General features: G+C 41.0%; 1 protein-coding gene across 4 annotated transcripts in view; it reads left to right on the top strand.

Moving 5' to 3' along the window:
• Positions 1 to 21,980, top strand: part of SRGAP1 (SLIT-ROBO Rho GTPase activating protein 1) — a 148,296-nt gene that overhangs the window by 103,609 nt on the left and 22,707 nt on the right. The window contains exons 7-15 of one of the 4 annotated variants that reach the window (XM_065683502.1): positions 579 to 800; positions 1,586 to 1,687; positions 3,334 to 3,531; positions 3,651 to 3,735; positions 8,019 to 8,046; positions 11,776 to 11,809; positions 15,248 to 15,308; positions 15,474 to 15,551; positions 17,127 to 17,261. In XM_065683502.1, the coding sequence (XP_065539574.1) occupies positions 579 to 800; positions 1,586 to 1,687; positions 3,334 to 3,531; positions 3,651 to 3,735; positions 8,019 to 8,046; positions 11,776 to 11,809; positions 15,248 to 15,308; positions 15,474 to 15,551; positions 17,127 to 17,261 (943 nt within the window). Of the gene's footprint in view, positions 1 to 578; positions 801 to 1,585; positions 1,688 to 3,333; positions 3,532 to 3,650; positions 3,736 to 8,018; positions 8,047 to 11,161; positions 11,810 to 15,247; positions 15,309 to 15,473; positions 15,552 to 17,126; positions 17,262 to 21,980 lie in introns of those variants that run through there. The other 3 variants (XM_065683772.1, XM_065683682.1, XM_065683592.1) reach the window with 3 other exon arrangements.

The raw sequence follows: 21,980 nt of genomic DNA, 5'->3' as shown, positions 1-21,980 counted from the left end.
GAGCATGGGAAATGAGGTGTTTGCTGTAAATACATTTTCATTGTGGAGGAGAGGATGTTAAACCATTCTTACTGCATCAAAAAGCATCCTAGATGGGTCACTAATGCTAGAGGCAGCTGTGGGGGGTTTTGTTTGGGCACAGACACCGTGAGCCAAAATTGTTTCATTTTTATTTTGCTGCTGGCATGGACTTGAATGGTAAGAGTTATGTCAGGGTGGGTTTAAATAGGTGACCCAAGGCTTGCATTTGACAATAATACTGAAAAGCCCAGTTGTGCGTGGAGACCCAGACCTTTTCTGTGTAAATACAGTGACTACACATCTGTATCTGATAAATGCAGACATATTGCCGTACATGTACACTTGATCTCTTTCTAAAACTGTCCTTTCATCTTTACAACAGAATGAGGGTGCTAAATACTTACTGTCTTCACCCCAGTGTTGTATTATAATTTAGAAGATATTTTGTAAAATACTTCAAAGACCATAATTTCAGGACAGAAAATTGTAGTAATAGTTAGATATTGGGATGGTGTTCCTTTTTAATTTGTTTCCTTTTTCCTTTATTGTGTTTTTAGTGTTGTGACCTTGGATACCACGCTAGTCTTAACAGAGCCCTAAGAACATACCTTTCTGCAGAGTATAACCTTGAAACTTCCAGGCATGAGGGCCTAGACATCATTGAAAATGCAGTTGACAGCTTGGAGCCGCGAAGTGACAAGCAGAGATTCATGGAAATGTACCCTACTGCTTTTTGTCCACCAATGAAATTTGAGTTCCAGTCTCATATGGGTGATGAGGTCTGTATGCTGACACGTGTCCCCACCAGGACTGTTTCTGTTTCTATGCAGCAAATAGAGAGTTTATCCCTTTTTACACAGTAAGAGCAGTTATTGCTACCCAAAAGCAAGTGCATCAGCAACAAAAACATTTTGCAAAATTGGCAGCAGTGTTCTGAGTTTCTTTGGAGTTCTCAAGTAAAAGCTGTTGTATGTTATTATGTCTGTATTGCTCATAATGTCATTGCTATGAATTTGCTGGCTAACCTGTGTTCAGCCCAGCTTCGGTGTAAATACTGTTTTTAGGTCTTTGTTACTTGCCTCACCCATAGTAGAGCTTGTGGGTGTTATTTGAGAGCAGCTGCTCCAACCTGTGTTCTCTGAAATGCAGCCGTTTCCCCTTCTTCTTCCCCATTTTATTATCTGGAGATTTCAAGCGTACATTGTACCCCAGCTGTGCCCTGTTCTGCTACACCAAAGGCCAGTAGCAAAGCAGAATGCAGTATCACCTGTACACATCTTTTATCTGAAGGCAGCTCCAGGGTTTGCATTTCTGTGTGATAAGAGAAGCAACACAAAGCAGCTGTAGAACAAGGCTCTGCTCTGTAGTCATAAGATGCGGTACATAGTTCCGCACCTTGTAACACATAAATACTTTCAATTTAGGTGGACACATTTTATTGTATGCTTTATTCGGTTTTAATAGATTTAGTAGGAATTCACCTACTTTTAAGGAGAGCAACCAGAGACTATTGACCAGTTTTTCAATTCGTTGCATCTTACAGCTCTTCTTGATTCTTTGTTAGGTTTGTCAGGTCACTGCCCAGCAACCTGTGCAAGCAGATCTTATGCTTAGGTATCAGCAGCTACAGTCACGATTGGCCACGCTGAAAATCGAAAATGAGGAGGTAAGATCTGTGTCTACAGGGGATATGCATTGTACACCATTTTCAGGAAGGTGCTAACCTTGTCAAAAGCTTGCAAGTATCTTGAAATGGCCTCCATCTGTATGAGCTATTTTAATTTTTAAAATCAAATACTGGTAAATATGCTAAGGGAGATCCTTGTCTGCTTTGTAGAGGTTTGAGAACTTCATCCTTTACCTGTCCGTACATTCACGTTACTGAGTTCTGTGCTTTGCAGATGTTTCAGAGTAAACGTGTTTTTAAAGTTTTATGGCAGAAAGCCACCATGTAACAGTTACTGTCATTTGTGACCACCCTCTGTACAGTCCTCAATTTGCTACTACTGTAGTACAAAGGAATTTGAGTGTCTTTTGTGGTAGCTGAGTCAAAATCTCTTGTGCTCTCAGCTGCAGCTATTTCTAGACGGGAGTGCTGAACAGCCGTGACAGGAATAGCTCACCTAGTAAAATAAAATGCCTCTTTTTTTTGGTAATAGACAGAAAAGCTGTGCTGTTCTCTTTCCCTTGCTCTGGCAGCAGAGAGAGAGTGGCCTCCCAATGGGCTTAAATTACACTTTGTTAGAGGCCCTTAGTTTAAACAAGAATCTATTCCTAAATTAAAACATAGGGATCATTTAATTTCTTGGTGTGGTTTACTGATACGTTTTCAGCATTCTGTTTTTTCTCATTCTATGTTATATACTGAATGCCTAGAACTAAATATTAGCGTCTGTGAAACATGCCTTAAAAAAAAAACCACACTTGAATTCAGATAGTATCTCAAGGTAACAAAGACAAAAGGTAGGGGAAAGATTGTTTCTTTCAGTAAAGTAAAGTGCCAGAGACACAGGGAGAGAAATCACGTAGGCAGGCATGGACAGGATATTTGCCTAACTGGAGATGCATGTAGAAGTGAGCATGATTCGGTTAAGCTGACTTTACTAGAGACTCCTTTGAAGCAGAACTGGGAGATAATCACACCCTTGTGAATCTTGCCTGTTACTTTATTGCATTGCACCGCATTCCCTGTTCCATGACCTCCATGCCCTGGTTCTCACTATGGATGATGGTGCTCCATAGCTCGTAGGAGGTGCTGTAAAAGTGGTGTAAATTGTTCTTTCTCCAGGCCCCCTCCTTCAGCTGCGTGTTCCCCTTCTGCAGTTTAAACATCACTGAGCTCTTTACCATAGCAGTCATGTCACGGATTTTTATCTTGAAAGAACGTTGTTCTGGGAGCCAGCTCCCTGGATCTACATACTCAATTTAACACATTGACCACACTTAGGAGAGTTGACCCTTCAGAGCACCGAATCATTTCTCTTGCCTCCCAGATTAGGCACCATAATCAAATCATGTCATATTTCAGTTCTAATTTCAGGAAACAAATGCTAGAAAGTGCTGTACAGTCAACATGAGTACATCCATGTTTGTGGATTGGATCATGGTAAAGCAGAGAACTAGACAGGAAACATAATCTTGTCATTCTTCTGTTATACACTATCTGTTATGGTACACCTAATTTTTCACATTCACACACCAGCTTGTTTGGGGGAGCGTGTCAGAGAATTACTTAGAGAAATGAGCTTCCCTACTAAGCTGTTCTGATACAAATTCACCTTGCATTTGGCAAATTGTGCTTTTTAATGGCAGGTTAAGAAAACAACGGAGGCTACCCTGCAGACAATACAAGATATGGTCACCATTGAAGATTATGATGTGTCAGAGTGTTTCCAGCACAGTCGCTCAACGGAGTCTGTGAAATCAACAGTCTCTGAGACATACCTGAGTAAGCCTAGCATTGCAAAAAGGAGAGCTAACCAGCAGGAAACAGAGCAATTCTATTTCATGGTACGTTGGTTACTTCCTCATTCATATGACACTGACCAAATGCATGAAGTAAACGTTATGTAGAAGTTCCTGGAACTTACGTGCTGTACATAGTAATAGATTGATCTGCATCTCTACAGAAATTCAGAGAATACCTGGAAGGTAGTAATCTGATCACAAAACTTCAAGCAAAACATGACTTGCTGCAAAGGACGCTTGGAGAAGGTAAATACACACAATAAACTGAAAAGTGATTCCAGAATATACAACGAACCACTGAAATGCCAGAGGTGTGCAGGAAAAATATTGCAAAACTTAGAGCTTAATTGTGCAGTAAGCATAGATCTGATTTTTATCAGTCATAGTTTTGGTGTAGTGCTAAGAGTAGACACTATAAATTGATTGTATTGCTTCAACAGATATTTATTTCCACTGCATAGATGTTTAGACAAGTGATTATATTTGGAATGGAACTGTGAATGAAAAATCTGGTGTCTGAAAGGAGAGCTGACACAGTCAGTGCAGCATGGTTGGAGAGCTGTGACAAATGTGCTGTTTCTACTTCCTAATGGTTTCTGTTGACTTGAGGGTTTTTTAAGAGTTGGGCAAGAGCGATATTTTTTTAAGCATACAAAATTATCCATGGTGCATCTCTTACAGTGGACTCCCTGGTGCAACATTTCTGACACATGGACATGAATGTCCTTTGTGCAGCCTAACAGCTTAATGATGCATTGATGAAAGGTACATGGTGAAATCCTGACCTCACTGGTTTCAGCAGTGAGATTCTTAGGGACTTAATTTAATACTGAGTTTCTAGAAAGTATTTGCATGTTGTGAACTGGAATGAATGAAAACTCCATGAATAGCTCTGCATCTGTTGATTGTCATTATTGCATATATAATTATCCTATTACAATACAATAGCCAAAGTTATGTTAGCAGAAAATTATCCACTGTCCTGAGCACTCTCCACAGTTTTTGAAAATACATCTTAAAATATACACCAAGTCAGCAGATGTCCATGATCAAATGAAGTAAAGCTGAATTAGGGCAGTAATGAATCAGACACTATGCTCAGCTCCAGCCCTCCCAACAGGAACTTCCTCATGGACTAAAGGGAAAAGGAGAATCACACTGCAAGCCTTGAGGACTAGCCACACAGAGTGTTGCAGACTTGAGAGGAAGTGCATTACACTGCAAAGAATAAAATCTCTCTCCAGAAGGTTAAAGACTATAATTCAAAGATCAGACTCCAGAAAGGAAACTTGCTCTCTAAAGAGTGTCTCTAAAGGATGTGTCCATTTATTTTCATTAAACTATGAAGTGTCTGTTGTTTATCAGATCTCTTCTTGCTTTTAATATAAAAGCAGATCCACAAATCCAGTTATGGAGGTGCCTAAAGAGCTATTAACAGTTCAGTGGCTGTGACCCAAAGCCCTTGTCCAGGGAGTGACTGAGGTTGGGGGTAGGAAATAAACAGGATTTTCTTGAAGAAGATGGTAGCTGGTTTTAGACAACTAACTATGTGTTCTTTCTCATGGAGTATTTTGATTTAATAGGATTTTCATTTAATGTGTGCATTGAATAGTTTATTCACACGCAACAATGTGTAGCTGATCTTAGTCAGAAGAGGACAATTTTCCTCCGAAGACTCACAGAAAATGTATTTGGAAAAATGAAGTGTATGTTTGTTATTTGGAAGCCCAGTAAAAAGCATGATCATCTACTGAAGGGAGAAGGATGCATGTTGGAAAGAAATAAGGAAAACACAGTATGAAAGAAAATCCGAGGAAAAGCTTCTCAGCAGGGTGACCTAAGTGATAAACTGCTGTTAGGCTCTGGGCTGTTCTGCCTTGCTCAGGCATGCTTGGACCCTTCTGTTTGAGGAGTTCTCTTCGACCCACCAGCTGTAACCGCCAGTAGTTAATATGTGTTGCCCACAGTGGTTTTGCATGTAGTTGTTGTCACATCATCATAGCATAGCACAGCACATACAAATAGTACCCAAAATGTACATTTAAAGCTGATAGTTCGATCAAAAGCCATCATTCTTACAGGTTGAAATGTCCAAGTACCCCCTTCTATTGAGGTATGTCTTGCATTAAAATGCCCATGCCTGGGAAGGAGGAGCTGGATTCTGTACATTCCTTGAATAAGGGTGATTGAAAGGATATAATTACAGTAGAATTATGAACATTATTGCTGTAGCTAGTGTAGAAATTAATCCGTAGGAAATGAACTGCTCTTCTTCTCCACTCTAACTGCCTTGTCTGGAACCTTTCATGTCAGCAAGACAGTAGACAAATAACACGGGGTACTACGCTAAGTAATGCAGGGGAGAATTGGGGAGAGAGAAAGGATTGTCTGAAGTGTAAGGTCTCCTTTGGCACCCTCTCTTGCTTTTATTTAAATATGTACAATTTTAGGATGTAGGCTGAATAAATCCAGATTTCCATCTGGTGTCCACAGCACTGACAGTGTCTGGCTTCTGTTCCAGTTCATCACCAGCCTACTACAGTCGGTTGCTGTTTATGGACACAGCAGATAGATATTCATGATCTGCACAAGGGGGATAGATGGAATGCTCTGTGCTGAGTCTTCATCTACAAATTTGGAAAAGGAAACGAGAAATACTCAAATTGATGCTAAACATAGGAAGCTCACTGGTACTGGTATTAATTCAGACACAAGGCTCCTCTATTGAATGAACAAATGAACAAATAAACAAAGCAGAGGGAAATGCAAGACAGAGGACAAGCAGTTGTAAAAGAAATTGCCCCTGTGTCCCAGATAGGTTTTTGTCCTAATCTGTTAAATATCAGAGATGTGTTTAAAATCCCACAGATGTTGGGTTTGTGACATCTTTTTTTTATTAGCTTATATTATCAAGATTCTTAAACTCAATGGGCTTCCCTCAGTTGTACGAGTAGGGAGAAGTTCCTAGCTTACCCTTTTTCTGTCACAGGTTATTTTACATACTCTTATTTCATCCCTCCTTTCCACCTCTCTAAAAGAGGTGCCAGCAATCTTTACATGTCTTATTAATGCCAGAGATTTTGCCCAGAGTTTATTCTTTGTGCCACCTTCTATGGATTTCCACTTTTCTGGTTCTGCAAGCTGTATATTCAGATTAGGGTTTTCAGTATTTCAAGTGCGGCTGGACATTGACACATACCATTGCGTTTTGCATACCACTGTTTTTCATTCTCTCAGCAGTGTGACAAGCTTTCAAATTGACCCGTGTACTTAGACCTAACATGAGTGATGCTAAGGGTGGTTTTCATAGTCACTCTAATTATCTGTATTTTTGTTAGCTGCATAGGTGTTTAATTCTTTCTTCCCTAATATCTTACTTGAACCTGTTATACTGAATTTCATTTGCCACTGTGTGTCTTGTTCCTTAACATGGTTAAACCCCTCTGAAGGGCTTCACAGTTTTGTCAGGACTGGATACAAAAGTGTTTCAGTCATCTGCACAGTATCCTGCCTCCTGTGATCTCCCCAGGACATCAGTAAATGTATTATGTATTCCATAAATGGTCCTAACGGGGAGGCTTGAGTAAATGACTGTTACACTCTTGTCATGATGAAAAAAAAACCCCACCATTTAATTTGACTTGGTTTCCCTTTTCTTCACTAGTTTTTGATCAATGAGAATATTTTGCCACTTAGTCCATGGCTATTTAGTTGCTCCAGTTGCCTCTTGGGAAGAAACTTATCAGGCGCCTTTGAAAGTCTAAGTAAATTAATTCAGCTAATTTTCCTTTATCCAACTGGCGTGTTCAAAGAGATCAAATAAATTAATAGGGCACGGTCCCCTTTGGGAAGACTGGGCTGGTTGGAACTTACCATACCGTGCTGTTCATACTGCTTCATTGTTTTGCTTTTCGTTGTCATGAGCTGACATGGTGCACATGCCTCACTCAGTGCTCTGGTGCTCTGCAAAGGCTACGCAGGAACCTTCCTGGCATACAGTGTTTGTTTCTTTACAATCCTCTGCAGTTCTCTGTGGTGTTTCCCAGTGGTAGCATTGTATTTTTTTCCTGCAATACACAGACAAAAGAGAGGAAGGAGTCTGTCAATTCCCGAGCCATTGGTGTCTAGAGCTCTGCATTTCCAGCACTGAACAGGTTTAGGCACAAAGGGAGATGTAATCCAATCTTGGCACAGCTCTGTTTCCATACTTTCCATACTTTTTAACCTGTAAAATACTTGAGCACAAACAATAGACACTGTTTGGATTTCTACTTCAAATTATTTACAATATTAGGTGACTTTAATATATGGTCAAGCTTCTTTAAAGTTGTTCCATAACATGGGTTGTGTTTGTATTTTGAACGTAACTGTGGAGATGGCAGATAACTGCACTGCCCTGTTTGTTGCATAATTATGTATCTTTTGCTGGTAACATGAAAGGTAGGGTTAAAAGTAACTTGCAAGAATAATTCAGATTTAAAAAACTGAAACCTGCAAATGATTGTTTCGTGTTTATTAAACTTTTCTAGGTCACAGGGCAGAATACATGACAACAAGGTAAGATATCTTTATTTGACTTGATATAGAGTTACAAATGTAATAAAATCTTAGAAATTACAAATTTTGGAACGACTTCCATTTTGTTGCTGCTGTTCCATAAATTGTGTACAGGCCCTGTGTGTTTTAACATTCGGCATTTCTGCTTCTGCATGCTGTTCATTAAGACTGCTCATCTTCCTCATTTTTGTGAGCTGCTTAGGCCAGTGTCAAGGATGGGCAAAGCTGGGAGATCCTTAAAAATACATGTGAAACACACATCAAATTTAGAAGTTGCAGGGGGCTTTTTGGTGCTAGAAAAGAAGCATTTTTCAGTTGCTAGAGATACCTTGCCTCTCATGGTTTGTAATTCACTTTGTCAGGATACATAGTTCAGAAGAACCTAATACAGAGATTAATTTAGGGGATATGCTGCATCTTTGTTAACATAGCTCTGGACAGGAATACCTGCCCTCCCCAGCATCTATGTCTTCAATACTTAAATGTGTCTTATGTATTCACAGAAGAAAAAGGGACATAGTGTTAGATCTCCCTGTTTTATATACCACATACTTTTTCATTTGTGTAATGCCGGACCTGTAACTTGCCTCCAGACACAAACATAGAGGAGCACTGCAGCCCCCAGGGTATCAGACTGTGGGGGGCAATGGCAACTGAATTTGCAGCTGCCACTTGTGTGTGTTACAGAATCATAGAATAGTTAGGGTTGGAAAGGACCTTAAGATCATCCAGTTCCAACACCCCTGCCATGGGCAGGGACACCTCACACTAAACCATCCCACACAAGGCTCTGTCCAACCTGGCCTTGAACACCACCAGGGATGGAGCATTCACAGCCTCCCTGGGCAACCCATTCCAGTGCCTCACCACCCTTACAGTAAAGAACTTCCTCCTTATATCCAATCTAAACTTCCCCTAAGTTTGAACCCATTGCCCCTTGTCCTGTCACTACAGTTCCTAGTGAAGAGTCCCTCCCCCGCATCCTTATAAGCCCCCTTCAGATACTGGAAGGCTGCTATGAGGTCTCCACGCAGCCTGCTCTTCTCCAGGCTGAACAGCCCCAACTTCCTCAGCCTGTCTCCATACAGGAGGTGCTCCAGTCCCCTGATCATCCTCATGGCCTCCTCTGGACTTGTTCCAACAGTTCCATGTCCTTTTTATGTTGAGGACACCAGAACTGCACACAATGCTCCAGGTGAGGTCTCACGAGAGCAGAGTGGAGGGGCAGGATCACCTCCCTCAACCTGCTGGTCACGCTCCTTTTGATGCAGTCCTATCACTGCTATGGGCCCCGTGCTTCTGTGGATGGTGCTGGTGACAGCAGGAACATCCAGGCCAGCTTTCCTGGTCTTACTCTTCCCTTTCCATGCAATACATCCTTGCTCAATGCCTTACCTTCCTCCTTCTTGCTTCCTGGATGGAATGGCCTTGCCACCACCCCTCGTCTTTGAATTAAATAAATAAATAGAAAAGTCTTGCCCTCCAGATAAGAAGTTTGAATCTGGCTCTGACTGCGCCTTTGCTGGATCACTTGGTTTTGTATAATTTCTTCTGCCTGGTCCCCATATTCCTGGGGATATCTCCGCAGACTTCAGATTAGCCTTTCTCCCACTACTCCATGGTCTATTTTAGCTCTGTGAAGTTGGACGTACTCACTTCCTTTCCTTACATAACCCCAGTTAAAAAGCAGTAACAAATCAGAGCATCCTTCCAAATTGCTGACATTAATTGTGAGACCTGTGGCTTAAACTCTGCCCCCAGATGCTACCAGGAATGCATGGAAGCCAGTAAGCTTAAGCTTATGTCTAATGAAGAAAATTTTCTTTCTTGACTCCAAAGCAGGTGACTCCTCAGGCTCACATCATCCTAAATTCCCTGCTGTCGAAGCAAATGAAAGAAGATGATGGATTTAGGCAATGATTTTACCTTAGTAAAATGGGGGAGCAGCTTGAAGCCATCTTATCTCCTATCTTTTCACAGCTGGTCACTATGAGAAAGAAACACTCAGGGAATAGGTCTTGCCTCAGCACCAATTCCCCCACTTCAGCTGGAGCCTGCCTGTTGCCCAAGGTTCAGTTAAGTTTCCACACTGTAAAACATGCAAATGGAAATGTTCTTTGAAGTCAAATTGTACAAGGGAAGAGGATATCTTTAGAGATGATTCTAAAATAGCAGGTAGTACCCCAACAGACCAAAGTCCCCCTCTTCAGTATTCTGTGCATTACTGGTCCTCACTGTTTCCACTGAAACATTCCAATTTTTGCTCATTCCTGAAAGACATGTAGAAACGTTGAATTGCTGGTGCAGGGAACTAGGGAGGCTGTTGGCGTGTAGCTGTTGGCATGACATTCACAAAATCAGTTGTGACCTGGAAGATAATATTTATTTCCTGTAATCTCAGTTGTAGTCATCACATGTATAACACTGGGTAAACGTTTGCAGCCCAAAGTTTTGTGTGTTCTTACTTTTCGGGGTTGTTTTGCTTTATGCTGCGTTTGTTTAGTTGTTTCAAGTTGATTATATTCTTTTCATCCCTTTAGCTAATTTGCAAGGTGTTTCTTTTCTTGTGTGAAGATGTTGATGGCTGGATGTGGAAGGCTAAAGCTGTTCAGCCTTCCTGGCTCCGGTTGAAAATGCAGATGGTTTGGTTTTGAAGCATTTTCGGAGTGTGCTGAGCAGTCTTAATTTGCATTTGAAGCTTTTTCCAGCATGAAGCAACTTCTCTGCTTGATAAGAGATGCTTCGAGTGGCCTGTGTTCAGCTGCAGCTGGCAGGATGAATTCCAGTGCTTGCTGCACATTTCATGCGTGACCACAACAAAAACAACAGGTCATTCCGATGGTGCAGTGTTTGGAATAAATGTTTATGGTAAAACAGCAAAGCAGGGATTCATAAAGTATGCCATTTATCCATAAGTGACGTGTTTTTGATGGAGGTTTTCTCCGCTTTTTAATCACTGTTAGGTTTAAATTTGATGGAAAGTCTTTATGTGATAAGTTCTCTGTTTATTTTTCCCTTTGCAGTGTTCTGTTGTTTTGCCGTGAGCTTACAGACGTTTCATTTTATTGTGTGACTTAATTCTACCTTTCTCAGTAATCATATTCCCTTCCCTTAGGCCTCCAAATCTTCCCCCTAAGCCCCAGAAACACAGGAAGCCCAGACCCCGATCACAGTATAGTGCTAAGTTGTTTAATGGTGACTTGGAGTCATTCATCAAGGTACTGGCACCAGCCACCCCAGTGGCTGATCTCAACACTTCTTACTATAATGGTCACCACCTCACGTGAGCTGAGGCAGATCATTATGTATAAGTCTGTCCTGGGGCTCTTTCCTTTCCCGGTTGATCAATATAATACTTCCTGAAGTCAGAGGGAAAGAGGGGGATCCATTTCTCACATTAGCCTCCCTACGATTTTGTTAATCAAGTAGGGACAGTATTTGGCAGCCTGGTTTTATTAGGAAACTTAGCATCATGTAGAAGATAGGATGTAGTGGTGCATCCCATGACTTAGCACGATCTCCTGCTTGCCGTTTTCGTTATGTTCATTATTCAAAGTCTGTGGAGAAGCAGTATTACCCTGGGTTTGATATCCAGCTTTTGATTTCCTATGACTTTAGGAATTTATTATATTGTGTGAAATTGTGATCACCGCTGTTCTGGATCTTGTATCTTTGCTGTATTTACTATCTTCTTCTTTTTCATACTTTTATTTCTAATAATGCTTCTAGCCGAGGCCGAAGGAACTCTCACACGAGACATCAGGTATAGTTCTGGTGACAAGAGAACCATCTCCGCCTCACTCTCGGGTTGCATTCACGCCTGGCTCAAAATTAGTTCTTTCAAAGACCTGGAGGGACAAGTTTGCATTAAGAAATGAGCGTACAAGTACAGCAAGCAAAACTGTACCAGAGCTCAACTCTGGAGTCTTCATAGCTTTAAATGACAGCTCTTACTTATTCATTAACAAGCACCTGCCCATCACAGTCAGTGCCTCTGGACACTAGCTGGCAGAGCCAAAGGAAAGAAATCTTAATAAAATCTCTTTAAAACAATACATGTATAGGTACAGTGAATTAAATCCCTGAGTGCAAGCTCTGTGAGCTGGGTTTGAATGTGACAAGGTTGTTTTTTTCTTCCTGTGCAATATAACTAGCAGCAAATGTTGTGCGGAACAAATTCTGTGCTCAGTGGCACCATAACCAGTTTATGTGTCTTTGAACTGAGCTTTCAGCCGTCCCTTAGTACAACTACAGGGAAAGCCATTATTATTATGCAGGCAGTGCTGTGAGGTGCAAAGAAAGACTTTTCAGGAAATCATCCCATGATGCAAGAGATTAATACCATGAACAGTTTCTCACTCAAGGATGAGAATAAGCAAAGAAGCAGAAACCACGCAACAAAAAGGCCCTGGATTAAAGAAGCACATAGAAATGGTACTCTGTCATTTTCCCTCGCAGAGAAAAGGGTTACGTTACATGGCAGTGTGGGTGACAGGGCTCACTTGAGAGGGGAGAGTCTTACCTAATTGGTTGTTCAAAAGGAAAGAGGAAAAGAAAGCTGGTAGACTTATGACAGGTTTGCCAGTGTGGGAGCTAACTAGGAAAGCATCCCTGCCCAAAGACCGTGTCATCCCTAATAGGGATGAGTTAGTTTGACAGGCACAAAAAGACAACAGCTAGTGAAATACAGTATTGCATAAAATTGCTTTTTGTTACATTTTTGCATCATAAGGAATGATAATTAGTCCCAAACATACATTCACTGACTACACACATCAGATTTAATTTACAGCAACGGTAGGGTCACTGTTCTTGACATTTGACCAGCACAGATTGTTACTTCAAATTATTTTCCTGTCATTAGATCCAAAATCCAATTAGTTTAGATCATTCCAGGGAATTATTTTAGGGAATTACTTAACCACAAAGTCGTGCATGGTTCTGAACAGAGTCTCCCAAACCAGATACGAAAATAATTTGTTTTGTTATAATTTCTTACTGCAAACAGTGTCTTTTCCAAGGCTTTACATTCTTTGCATGAACCAGTGTACTATCTGGAGATACGGGTGCATGTTGTGCATGTTTTATAATATGGGTATTTTTTGGAGAGCCAGGCTGCTCAGTGTTGGTGAACATGACAGTATCCCTGGGCTTAGTAGCTGACCTGTTTCATGGTGGGGGCGGAGGGGGAAGGAGGGTTATCCAGCTGTTACTGAATCATGACACAATGCAAAAAAACAGTGTTCATCCAGACATTCCTAGTTCTTGGCTCACCAGTCTTTGCCAGGTTTTAAGTTAAAAGACAAACAAGCCATAATTAATTAGCATAATTAGCATAATAATGAATAAAATAGCATAATGATAAAATTAGCATAATCTATATATAGTAATGTAATAAAATTAGCATAATATATAATAATATCGATAATAAAATTACCATAATAATAAATTAAATAGCATAACTAGCAGTACAGCCTTTTGTAAGCCCTACTAAACCAACGTGGAGTACACAGATAGTCAGGGGTTAGGTTAGCTCAGGAAGTGCATTGTTTCATTGCTTCACTGTGTGTTATTTTTCAGACTTTTTTTAGTAGTTGCCTTTTCCTCTACTTGGGCTTAATTCATAAACTTCCCATGAGTGTAATTGAGCATGAAAATGAAGGACTAGTTTGTAAAAGGAGATGGGTACTCTCAGTTACAGGGTGCTTTTAAATTCACGGCTTTGTAATGCAGACTGGTTTTATGTTAAACGTTCAAACGGATTAGTCAGCTCTCGGAGTGCTCACGTATTTGAAATTCATTTGGAAAGAAAAATTACAGCTTCCAAGACAAGAATTTCAACGGTACCTGTTATTTAGGAAACAGTCATGCTTCCAGTGGGAGCACCAACTTTTCTCACTAATTTTTAATCATACGATTTGTGTCTTTAATAGATATTTGATGACTTGCAGTCATTAATGTGCTTGGGTTAAAACATCCATTTTTTTTTTTGAAGTGCCAAAACACACGGATGAAAGACTGCGATGGTTCTTGTTAAAAAATCAGCAGTTTAAAAGAAAAAGACAAATAACTCACTGAAAATTACTGTTATCATCATCTTCTCCCCCTCCCATTAAAAAAGCTTTTTTTCTCCTTTATTTAAACACCTCTATGTCTCTGGAGATGTAGCTATAGACCTGCTGCTGTAACATGGTGAAGACCAGCACCTTTGATTACTGATCAAATCAGTTGCAGGCAGGGAGGTGTAGGCTGTGACCCCCCTTTCCCAATACCTTTGTGCCTATGCAAGAGACAGCTGAACCACCTGCTCAACTCAAGGTGGCAACAGTTCATCACCCACTAGTCAGAGCAGCCTGAAACAACATACCAGGCAATCACCTGCACTATGTTAGGACACATGAATCAGCAGAGCGTGTAGGAGTGCTCTCAGGTCAGGAGGGAGACACCTGGTACTCCATGCAGTGTCCTTTGGTGTCTCTTCTACAAGAACATTTCTGGTAGCCCAGCAGGTCCAGGAAAGGACTTGTCAACTGTTTGTGATCAATATTTTTTACCAAAAAGTAAAAATGGGTACCTTGAGGAATCAGGTCCATTCTCCACCAGGAATCATAGAATCACAGAATGGTTTGGGGAGGAAAGGACCTTAAAAATCACCCAGTTCCAGGGGCAGGGGCACCTTCCACTAGACCAGGTTGCTCCAAGCCCCGTCCAGCCTGGCCTTGAACACTGCCAGGGATGGAGCAGCCACAGCTTCTCTGGGCAAAGGAAGAAAAGAAAGGTAAGTTAAATGGATGCAGAGGGATCATCTTCATTATTATTCTTAATAATAAACTTTTTAAAAAGCAAATTCACTGCTTTAACTCATTTTGCTTCAAAAATCTAAAACACATGCATGAGCTTAGATGTCACATACAGTGTTAGCCAGATACTGTGGCAGAGATAAGAGTATGAAGTCTCTGAATTTCCCAATTCAGTGATTTTAACCAAGAGCCATAATCCTTTCTTTTCACCCATTCCTTTCCCTCTGTCCCTACATGGGAAGAGAACTCTGTTAGAAATCATTTTTTTCTTGTGTATTTTTTTGCCAGCACTGTATGTCCATCTGGATTGACCAGGAAAATACGCATTCACATTCAGTCCAGGGTATGGAGTTTTCCTCTTTCCGATCTGCAGTTTACTCTTTCTGCACTTATTTTTACAGGATTCAGGACAAGTCATTCCTCTCATCGTGGAAAGCTGTATCAGATTTATCAATTTATATGGTAAGCTCTGAAGCATCCTATATCGTTTCATTATTGCCCAGACTTTTTTGTGTATCATCTTTTGCATAATGCGTTTACCACCACCGCTTTGTTTTTAAAGCAGACATCAAAAGTACTTTGAAAACTAGATTAACTTCTCACCGCTGTCTCCCATCTTTGCTGCAGGTCTTCAGCATCAGGGAATTTTTAGAGTGTCTGGTTCCCAGGTAGAAGTCAATGATATTAAGAATTCATTTGAGAGAGGTAATTGCCATTTTCATTTATTCGAGCACCTTAATATCTGGCATTCAAAAATCCTTTAAATTCTAATTACTTTCTCAGCTGTTTAAACAGTTTGTATGCACTTTGTGTACTGCACCTAAAACTTTGCACTGTCGTATGCTTAAAGATGAAGTATAATGATGACATGTGCGTGTTTTTCCCCTGTTAATGTTCTAGGAGCTTGAGGTTGTTTTTCATTTTGTTTAGATGAGGCATATGATTCATGAATCAACCGTGAGCTTCAGTCTTATGTTAATGATAAACTGCAAACAGTAGTTTGTCTGTATTTTATTTTCAAGATACTCAGACATGGAAGGTTATGTTTTTGAATTAGATTCAAGAGACTACTTAATGCGGTTTGAGAACCTCTCACTTGATCTTCTGGAATACAACGGCTCAACCTTCTGGTCCCTCTGCCAAAGCGGCATCACAATCAATGAGAATACAGGCTGTAAAAGAGTCGTTCCATTTTCAACAACTGTTTTCATTCCCGAAGGAAACTCCAGCCCCAGAGGAGGAATGATGGGAAAAATACTGGGAAGTGAAAACAGATTTTAAACATGAGTGGCTTGCAACACCCAGCCGAGGATTGCCCTGCAAGGGGAGCCAGGATCCAGCAATCCCCTAACTGGGTTAAAACAATACTAGTTACTTGGGGTTTTTTGGTTTTGCATTCTTTTTTGTTGGCGCATAGCAGGTGGGATTTTAATTTCCGGAAAAAGCTTTTGCAGATCATCTGCTAATGAGAAAACCCTTGGAGCAGTAAGTCTGGTGACTAAAAGCATGAAAAACATGCACACAGTGTTTTTGCTCCTCAGGATTAGTTGCGTATCTTGTTAAACCTGATCTCATCTTTGACAAGATACTTGAGGCAGCTGTTTTTACATGCTAAGTGAAGCCACATCCTCCTGTTCTCCAGCTTCTAAGTCTACCTTACTGTTAACTGTTTATTCCAGTGTTATTCTGCAATAATAACAGTGTTTTATCCCTGTGTTTATTCCCGTGTTATTCTGGAAGATACATCCATTTTAAAGTGTTTCCGAACAAAGATTAAGTCTTTAAAATGACACGTGGTTCAGTCATGGCCGATGTTCCAGTTTAGGGTTCCAGTTCCTAACCAGTGTTTTCACAAACTGGTTGCACATATGCCTGAATGTTTTAATTTTTCAGAATGAAGACAAGTTTCCAATTCAGAGAGGTGTCTGACTCAGTTTGTCAAAGAATAGTCTGCAAAACCCTATTCAGTTAAGAACATTTGGCTTTTTCATTTTGCTAACTGTAAATCACAGCATGTCTGTACATACCTAGTTGGAAGTTCAGGACCTAAGAGATCACTCGGTTATGTAATTTAAAGGAAGCTTTAGTTAGGCTGCCAGTTTTAGTTTAATCATAGCCTGGGATTTCTAAATCACTGTTTATTATCTTACTTGAATGCTTGCATTGCCACCTCCCACACACTAAAACCAAAAAAGCCCCAAAGTGTCACTCACTTATAAAAATGTTGCATGCAAGAATGCTCCTGCGTGTGTGTTTCATTCACTTTATTTACTTTTTAAGGTGAAAATCCTTTGGCAGATGACCAAAGTAACCACGACATTAACTCAGTTGCTGGAGTACTGAAGCTCTATTTCCGAGGGCTGGAAAATCCCGTCTTTCCTAAGGAAAGATTTAATGATCTGATTTCTTGTATCAGTAAGTAGAAATCTCTGTTTCTTTCTCGATAGAATTTTACTTTCATCTATACAGTAGTGGCCTGAGAAAAGAGCTGACTTTGCAGATATTTCTGACACAATTTGTTTGCCATCTGTAACAGTCTGGGTCAGTCATTAGTCATACTCACAGCTGTGGTTGTTCCCTTTTTCCAGTGGGATTAATGTACAGTAAAACTCTTTGTTTAATAGGGCAGGAAGAATATCTGTTGGTATACAAGAGACTGTTAAATTTAAACACATTATTGTTTTCCTCTGTGCGCTGGGGCAGACAGAAGGAGATGAAGTCATGACTGTGCAAACAGAGTACATTACTTTCCACAAAGGTGTTCATGCCCCACAGCTTGGAGACGGCACTGGTTAATAAGCACCTAACTGCTCGACATTGTATGGTTCTGGACCTTTATTGGGCTCAGATTAAAACCCACAATCCAACTAGCAGGAAAACCCTTCAGTCCAGGAATGGAGGGGAGCAGCTGAGTGCTGCCTGTGGAAGAGCCCAGTCTGTCTCCCAACATGCAAGTTGTAATAGGATGCCATGGAGGAGCATTGCGTGGGTCTGTGCACTGCTGGTGTTCATAGCCAGACACAGAGAGGCTGTAGTAATTTAGGAAGTTCTCAGTGGATGAGTGAATTGCTCTGGCATGTACAAACCTCTTCCAGTTCATAGATCCATCCAGATGTTGAGGAGGGGTAAGGCCAAGCCAACCATCAGTAGGCTTGCTGTACTCTGTGGGTCCATTAGAAGTGGTCAGAGGTACATACTTTGTGGAAGAATTTCCTCCTTGCAACCCTTCCTTTATAGCTTGCCTGCATCAGCCTAATGGAGGAAGAGGCAGTTTCACAGGTAACATGGGACAGACCTTTGGGATATTAATTAGGGCAGGCACTCTCCAAGCTGCGTTACTTTGGCGAAGGGATCCCAGCCCAGCGGGTAGGACCACAGACTGGTGTGTGCAGTGTCCTGGGCTGGCCATTAAATGGGCTTTTCTGGTCCCTGCTGGGGGAGCCCCACATCTGTGGTTTCCTTCCCACATAGGGAGGATTGCAGTAGTTCAGCCTGGAGGTTACAAATACACGGATCCCTGTGACCAGGGCTGTGTGCAATACTCTGCGTTTCATTTTTTACGGGGTTTTCCACAGCTGTTGCTATTCACAGACTTGATGGTACTGAGGAGTCCCAAAGGACCTCAAAACCGCAGTTTAACAGCCTGATCCCGGATGCTGAGGGAGACGCTGTCTCTGTAGCAAGCATAATCTTGGTTCTGCCTGAGTTCAGCTGTAGCTGGCTGTGGTGCCACAGCCCAGAAAATGTCTGCGAGTCAGAAAAATTGAAATCTAAAAAAGGATCATTTCAACTGAGTGATTTTCTGCATGACAGGGATGATAGAACTTCACCTAATAATCCTGCACTGATTTCCATAACTTCTGGGTGAATTAAAGCATGTCTTCTGGAAAAATGTATCGATTTAATGGCTTCATCTGACAGAAAACCTACCGCATTCTCGGATAAGCTGTTCAAATGCTTAATCACTTCCATCGTTAAACATTTGTACCAGATTTCCTTTTCAAGCTTTCTGGTGTGAGATCCTGGCCGTTGGATCTCTTTATGACTTTATTATTTTGACTAAGCATTGAGAAAAATACAAGTGCTGTTTCTTGTGTGTGGAGATGGTGTTGCACTCTGCTATGTTGTAGAGCTTTGAAGAGAACTGTAAAACACCAAGAATGAGCATTCAGCTGACAGAAATTACGGAAGTGAGTTCTTGCGAGATACGAAAATACTTGCCCAAAACAACCTTTTAACTGTGTTCCAAGAAGAGGAACGTGAGTGATTTCAGAGAGTTTCCATTCACCACTGGAGTTTCTGAAGACAGAGCAGGGTGTTTGGAAGGAGGGGTAGAAGTTCAGCGGACTCTGTGTACATGGCACCTGGGCAGGTGGGAGAGATTCACCAGCTTCTCAGAGCATCACTGTGAGAGAAATACAGTTCAGTTATCCCTAAATGGTCTTTCATTACTGAGAACTTTAAGGAAAAAGTTGATGAATACTAGATCCCTAGCGTTAAGTCTTAGTTTCCTTAGAGAATGTCAAACTATTGCATGTGTAAGGGAGACAGCAGATAATTTTCTTTCAAAACAGCTGAAGTCAGTAACAACCAATAGTCTGGAACAACGTCACTGCTTTTCACAGCAACATTTTAGAATGGGACAGTTATTTGGAAGGAGGTGTTGCCACTGATCCTGGTTTAGACTGGCTGTTTTCTGAGGTTGTTGTAAATCTGGATTAGCATCTCTACGGCAGCTTGTCAAAATGAGGTGTAATGACTGAGTAGTTCTGCTAAGTTTGACTTCTGCTATTGCTGTTACAAGAGAAAGCAGAAAATTTCTTCCTGATAAGGTGTTTTAAGAGTCCCAGGTCTGCTTCTGGCAGGTTTTGGAGGAAGCCAGGGGAGGATTATTTTGTTGTTTGGTTTGGTTTCCACAAGGTTATCATTAGGGGCACAGTGAAATGACATGTCAGCACCTTCCTTTAGCAGGGGGAAGAAAGGTTTGGAAGATGGCAGGACAAAAGCAGTTTTCTCTTTGAGCACATTGGGGTGAGTTTGCTTTGTGTTGTCACAGTGAGAGGGGATTGAATGTGATGTGAGTAGAGAAGCAGCTCTTGTGTCTTGCACCCACAGGCAGCCCCAGAGCCACATGAGGGGAACAGTGGGCTGTGTGTCTGCGTCTTCTGATTACCTGCAAAGCCCAAGGTGGAGTGTTTTTACAGCTGTGTACCTGGTCTGTGTGCTTTGCTAAGTGATCCAGCACTTCCAGGGAATAACGCAACAAAAACATAAACCAAAAAACCAGCAAGCATTTCAGAGCAGACTGCCTGTCACACTTAGCACCTGCGTGGCACGTACTATCAAAAACTGTCTGTCTCAAAGATCCTTTCCATTGCTGTCATTTAACTTTAAACCTTCCTATCTCTTGGAAAAAGGAAGACAGTCTGGGCAAGATTTTTCTCCCACTTCAGACGCTGAACCTTTCATAGTTGCATCAGTTTCTTTTTCTGTGCTCATTTGGCCTCACATAGCAAGTATATTGGTCTTCATGACAATGGGAGCAGGGCCAGGCTCCCTTTCCTCTATGAGAACATGCATTACTGTAACTTGTGTAGGTCACAGTTGATATGTAAAGTCTAGAAAGCTTTCACATTTTTAATTAAGGGGGTTTAAATATGTTAATTCATATCACACTCACTGTCTGGTAGACAGTGAGGAAAAGAATAAACACTAAGTTGTGTTCAAATAGCTTTTCAAGATAAATGTCAGCGTGGTTCTTTTAATCGTTGGCAGAAGTTGTTATACAAGGGGGGAGGCAGAAAGCAAATTCATAAAGTTAATGTTCACATAAAACTGTAAAAGGGCAGAATGTCACACATTTTATATGGAAATGTAACATTGCCAGTGAAAAACCCCTTGAAACTGAAGTACTTAGTTATGGATGTCAAGCATAATTGAGGCTACAGCTGCAGAATAAACCTTTCCTCAGTATAGCCACTGAGGAATTCCTTTGCATTTATGCATGTATTTCCAAATGAAATAGAGCATTGTGATTTAATGCTTTCCCTTTTGTAAATACAGCGGAAACAGTGCAACGTGACTGTGACTTTTAGGGCAATTTGTATTAATGAGACTCATGAGAACAGTGTTGTTCTGTTTGGCTTTATGAACTGTTTTAGATAAAATTGGGGGGAAATTATGACTTCTCCAGAGCAAGCATGAAAGATAGGACAGAATGTAAAGAATCTATCTGATTATGGGCCATAATTGTATGCTGTCAGCAAAAGGAGTGGCCACTGTTGATGCTCACAGCAGTTGACAACCCAGGGGGTAAAAGAAGGTTGGGGTAAGGGAGGAGTGTTGTACTGCACTTCTTTCTGTCCCTTTGAAGAAACAGGTTGGGCCCAACACAAGCAAAATACTTGTAACAGGAGTTACATCAAGGCAGGAGGTACTGAAGCTACGCTCAGGGCTGGCCATAATTCACATTTACTGCTGGGCCACTGCAGTTCCTCTCACGATGTTGAGTCCTTATACACATGAATTACAGTTCATTTTTACATACGTAGCTGTGCAGTGCAGCAGCAGACACATCTCACCTACCCAAACCGCTTAGCTTCCACTCAGGTCGTTATAATTCTTCATGGTTTCATCTCCATTGCCTTAAATTTGCTATACTAAGATGCCAGGATGGGTGAAAGCTTACATCTTTTTTCCTCCTGATTTTCATCATTTCAATCCTTTGCTGACAGCAGTAGCCGCTCACCTAAAGGTATAAATGTTACGAAAGGAAACTATTTTATTGCTTTTCCAGACTATTGCCCATTACTTATAAAGTAAAAAGCCATATTCTGAATTGTCAACTCTTCTTGAAAAAGTTTCAGCAAAATGACAACTATTTCCTTCCCTAAGTGGCAGCGGAGTTGTGTTTGTCCTCCTGTAATGCTTTCTTAAATAGATCTCTAGAGCATTAAGTGGCATTACTGAGTTAATACATACATATCTTTTGAGTCGGATCGGACTCATCTACCGAAGTAGAAAGAGGCACAAATTGTTAACTTCAGCACTAATACATATACATGTGGATTACTTGTCAGCTGCGAATTGACCATAAAAATGACATCTGCAAGTAACTCAGTCCCATTCGATGCT

The sequence above is a fragment of the Lathamus discolor genome, chromosome 1 (genome assembly GCF_037157495.1).
Source record: "Lathamus discolor isolate bLatDis1 chromosome 1, bLatDis1.hap1, whole genome shotgun sequence".
In the NCBI taxonomy this organism is placed as follows: Eukaryota; Metazoa; Chordata; class Aves; order Psittaciformes; family Psittacidae; genus Lathamus; species Lathamus discolor.
The sequence above is the reverse complement of the archived record's forward strand: the minus strand, read 5'-3'. Positions and strand labels throughout refer to the sequence as shown.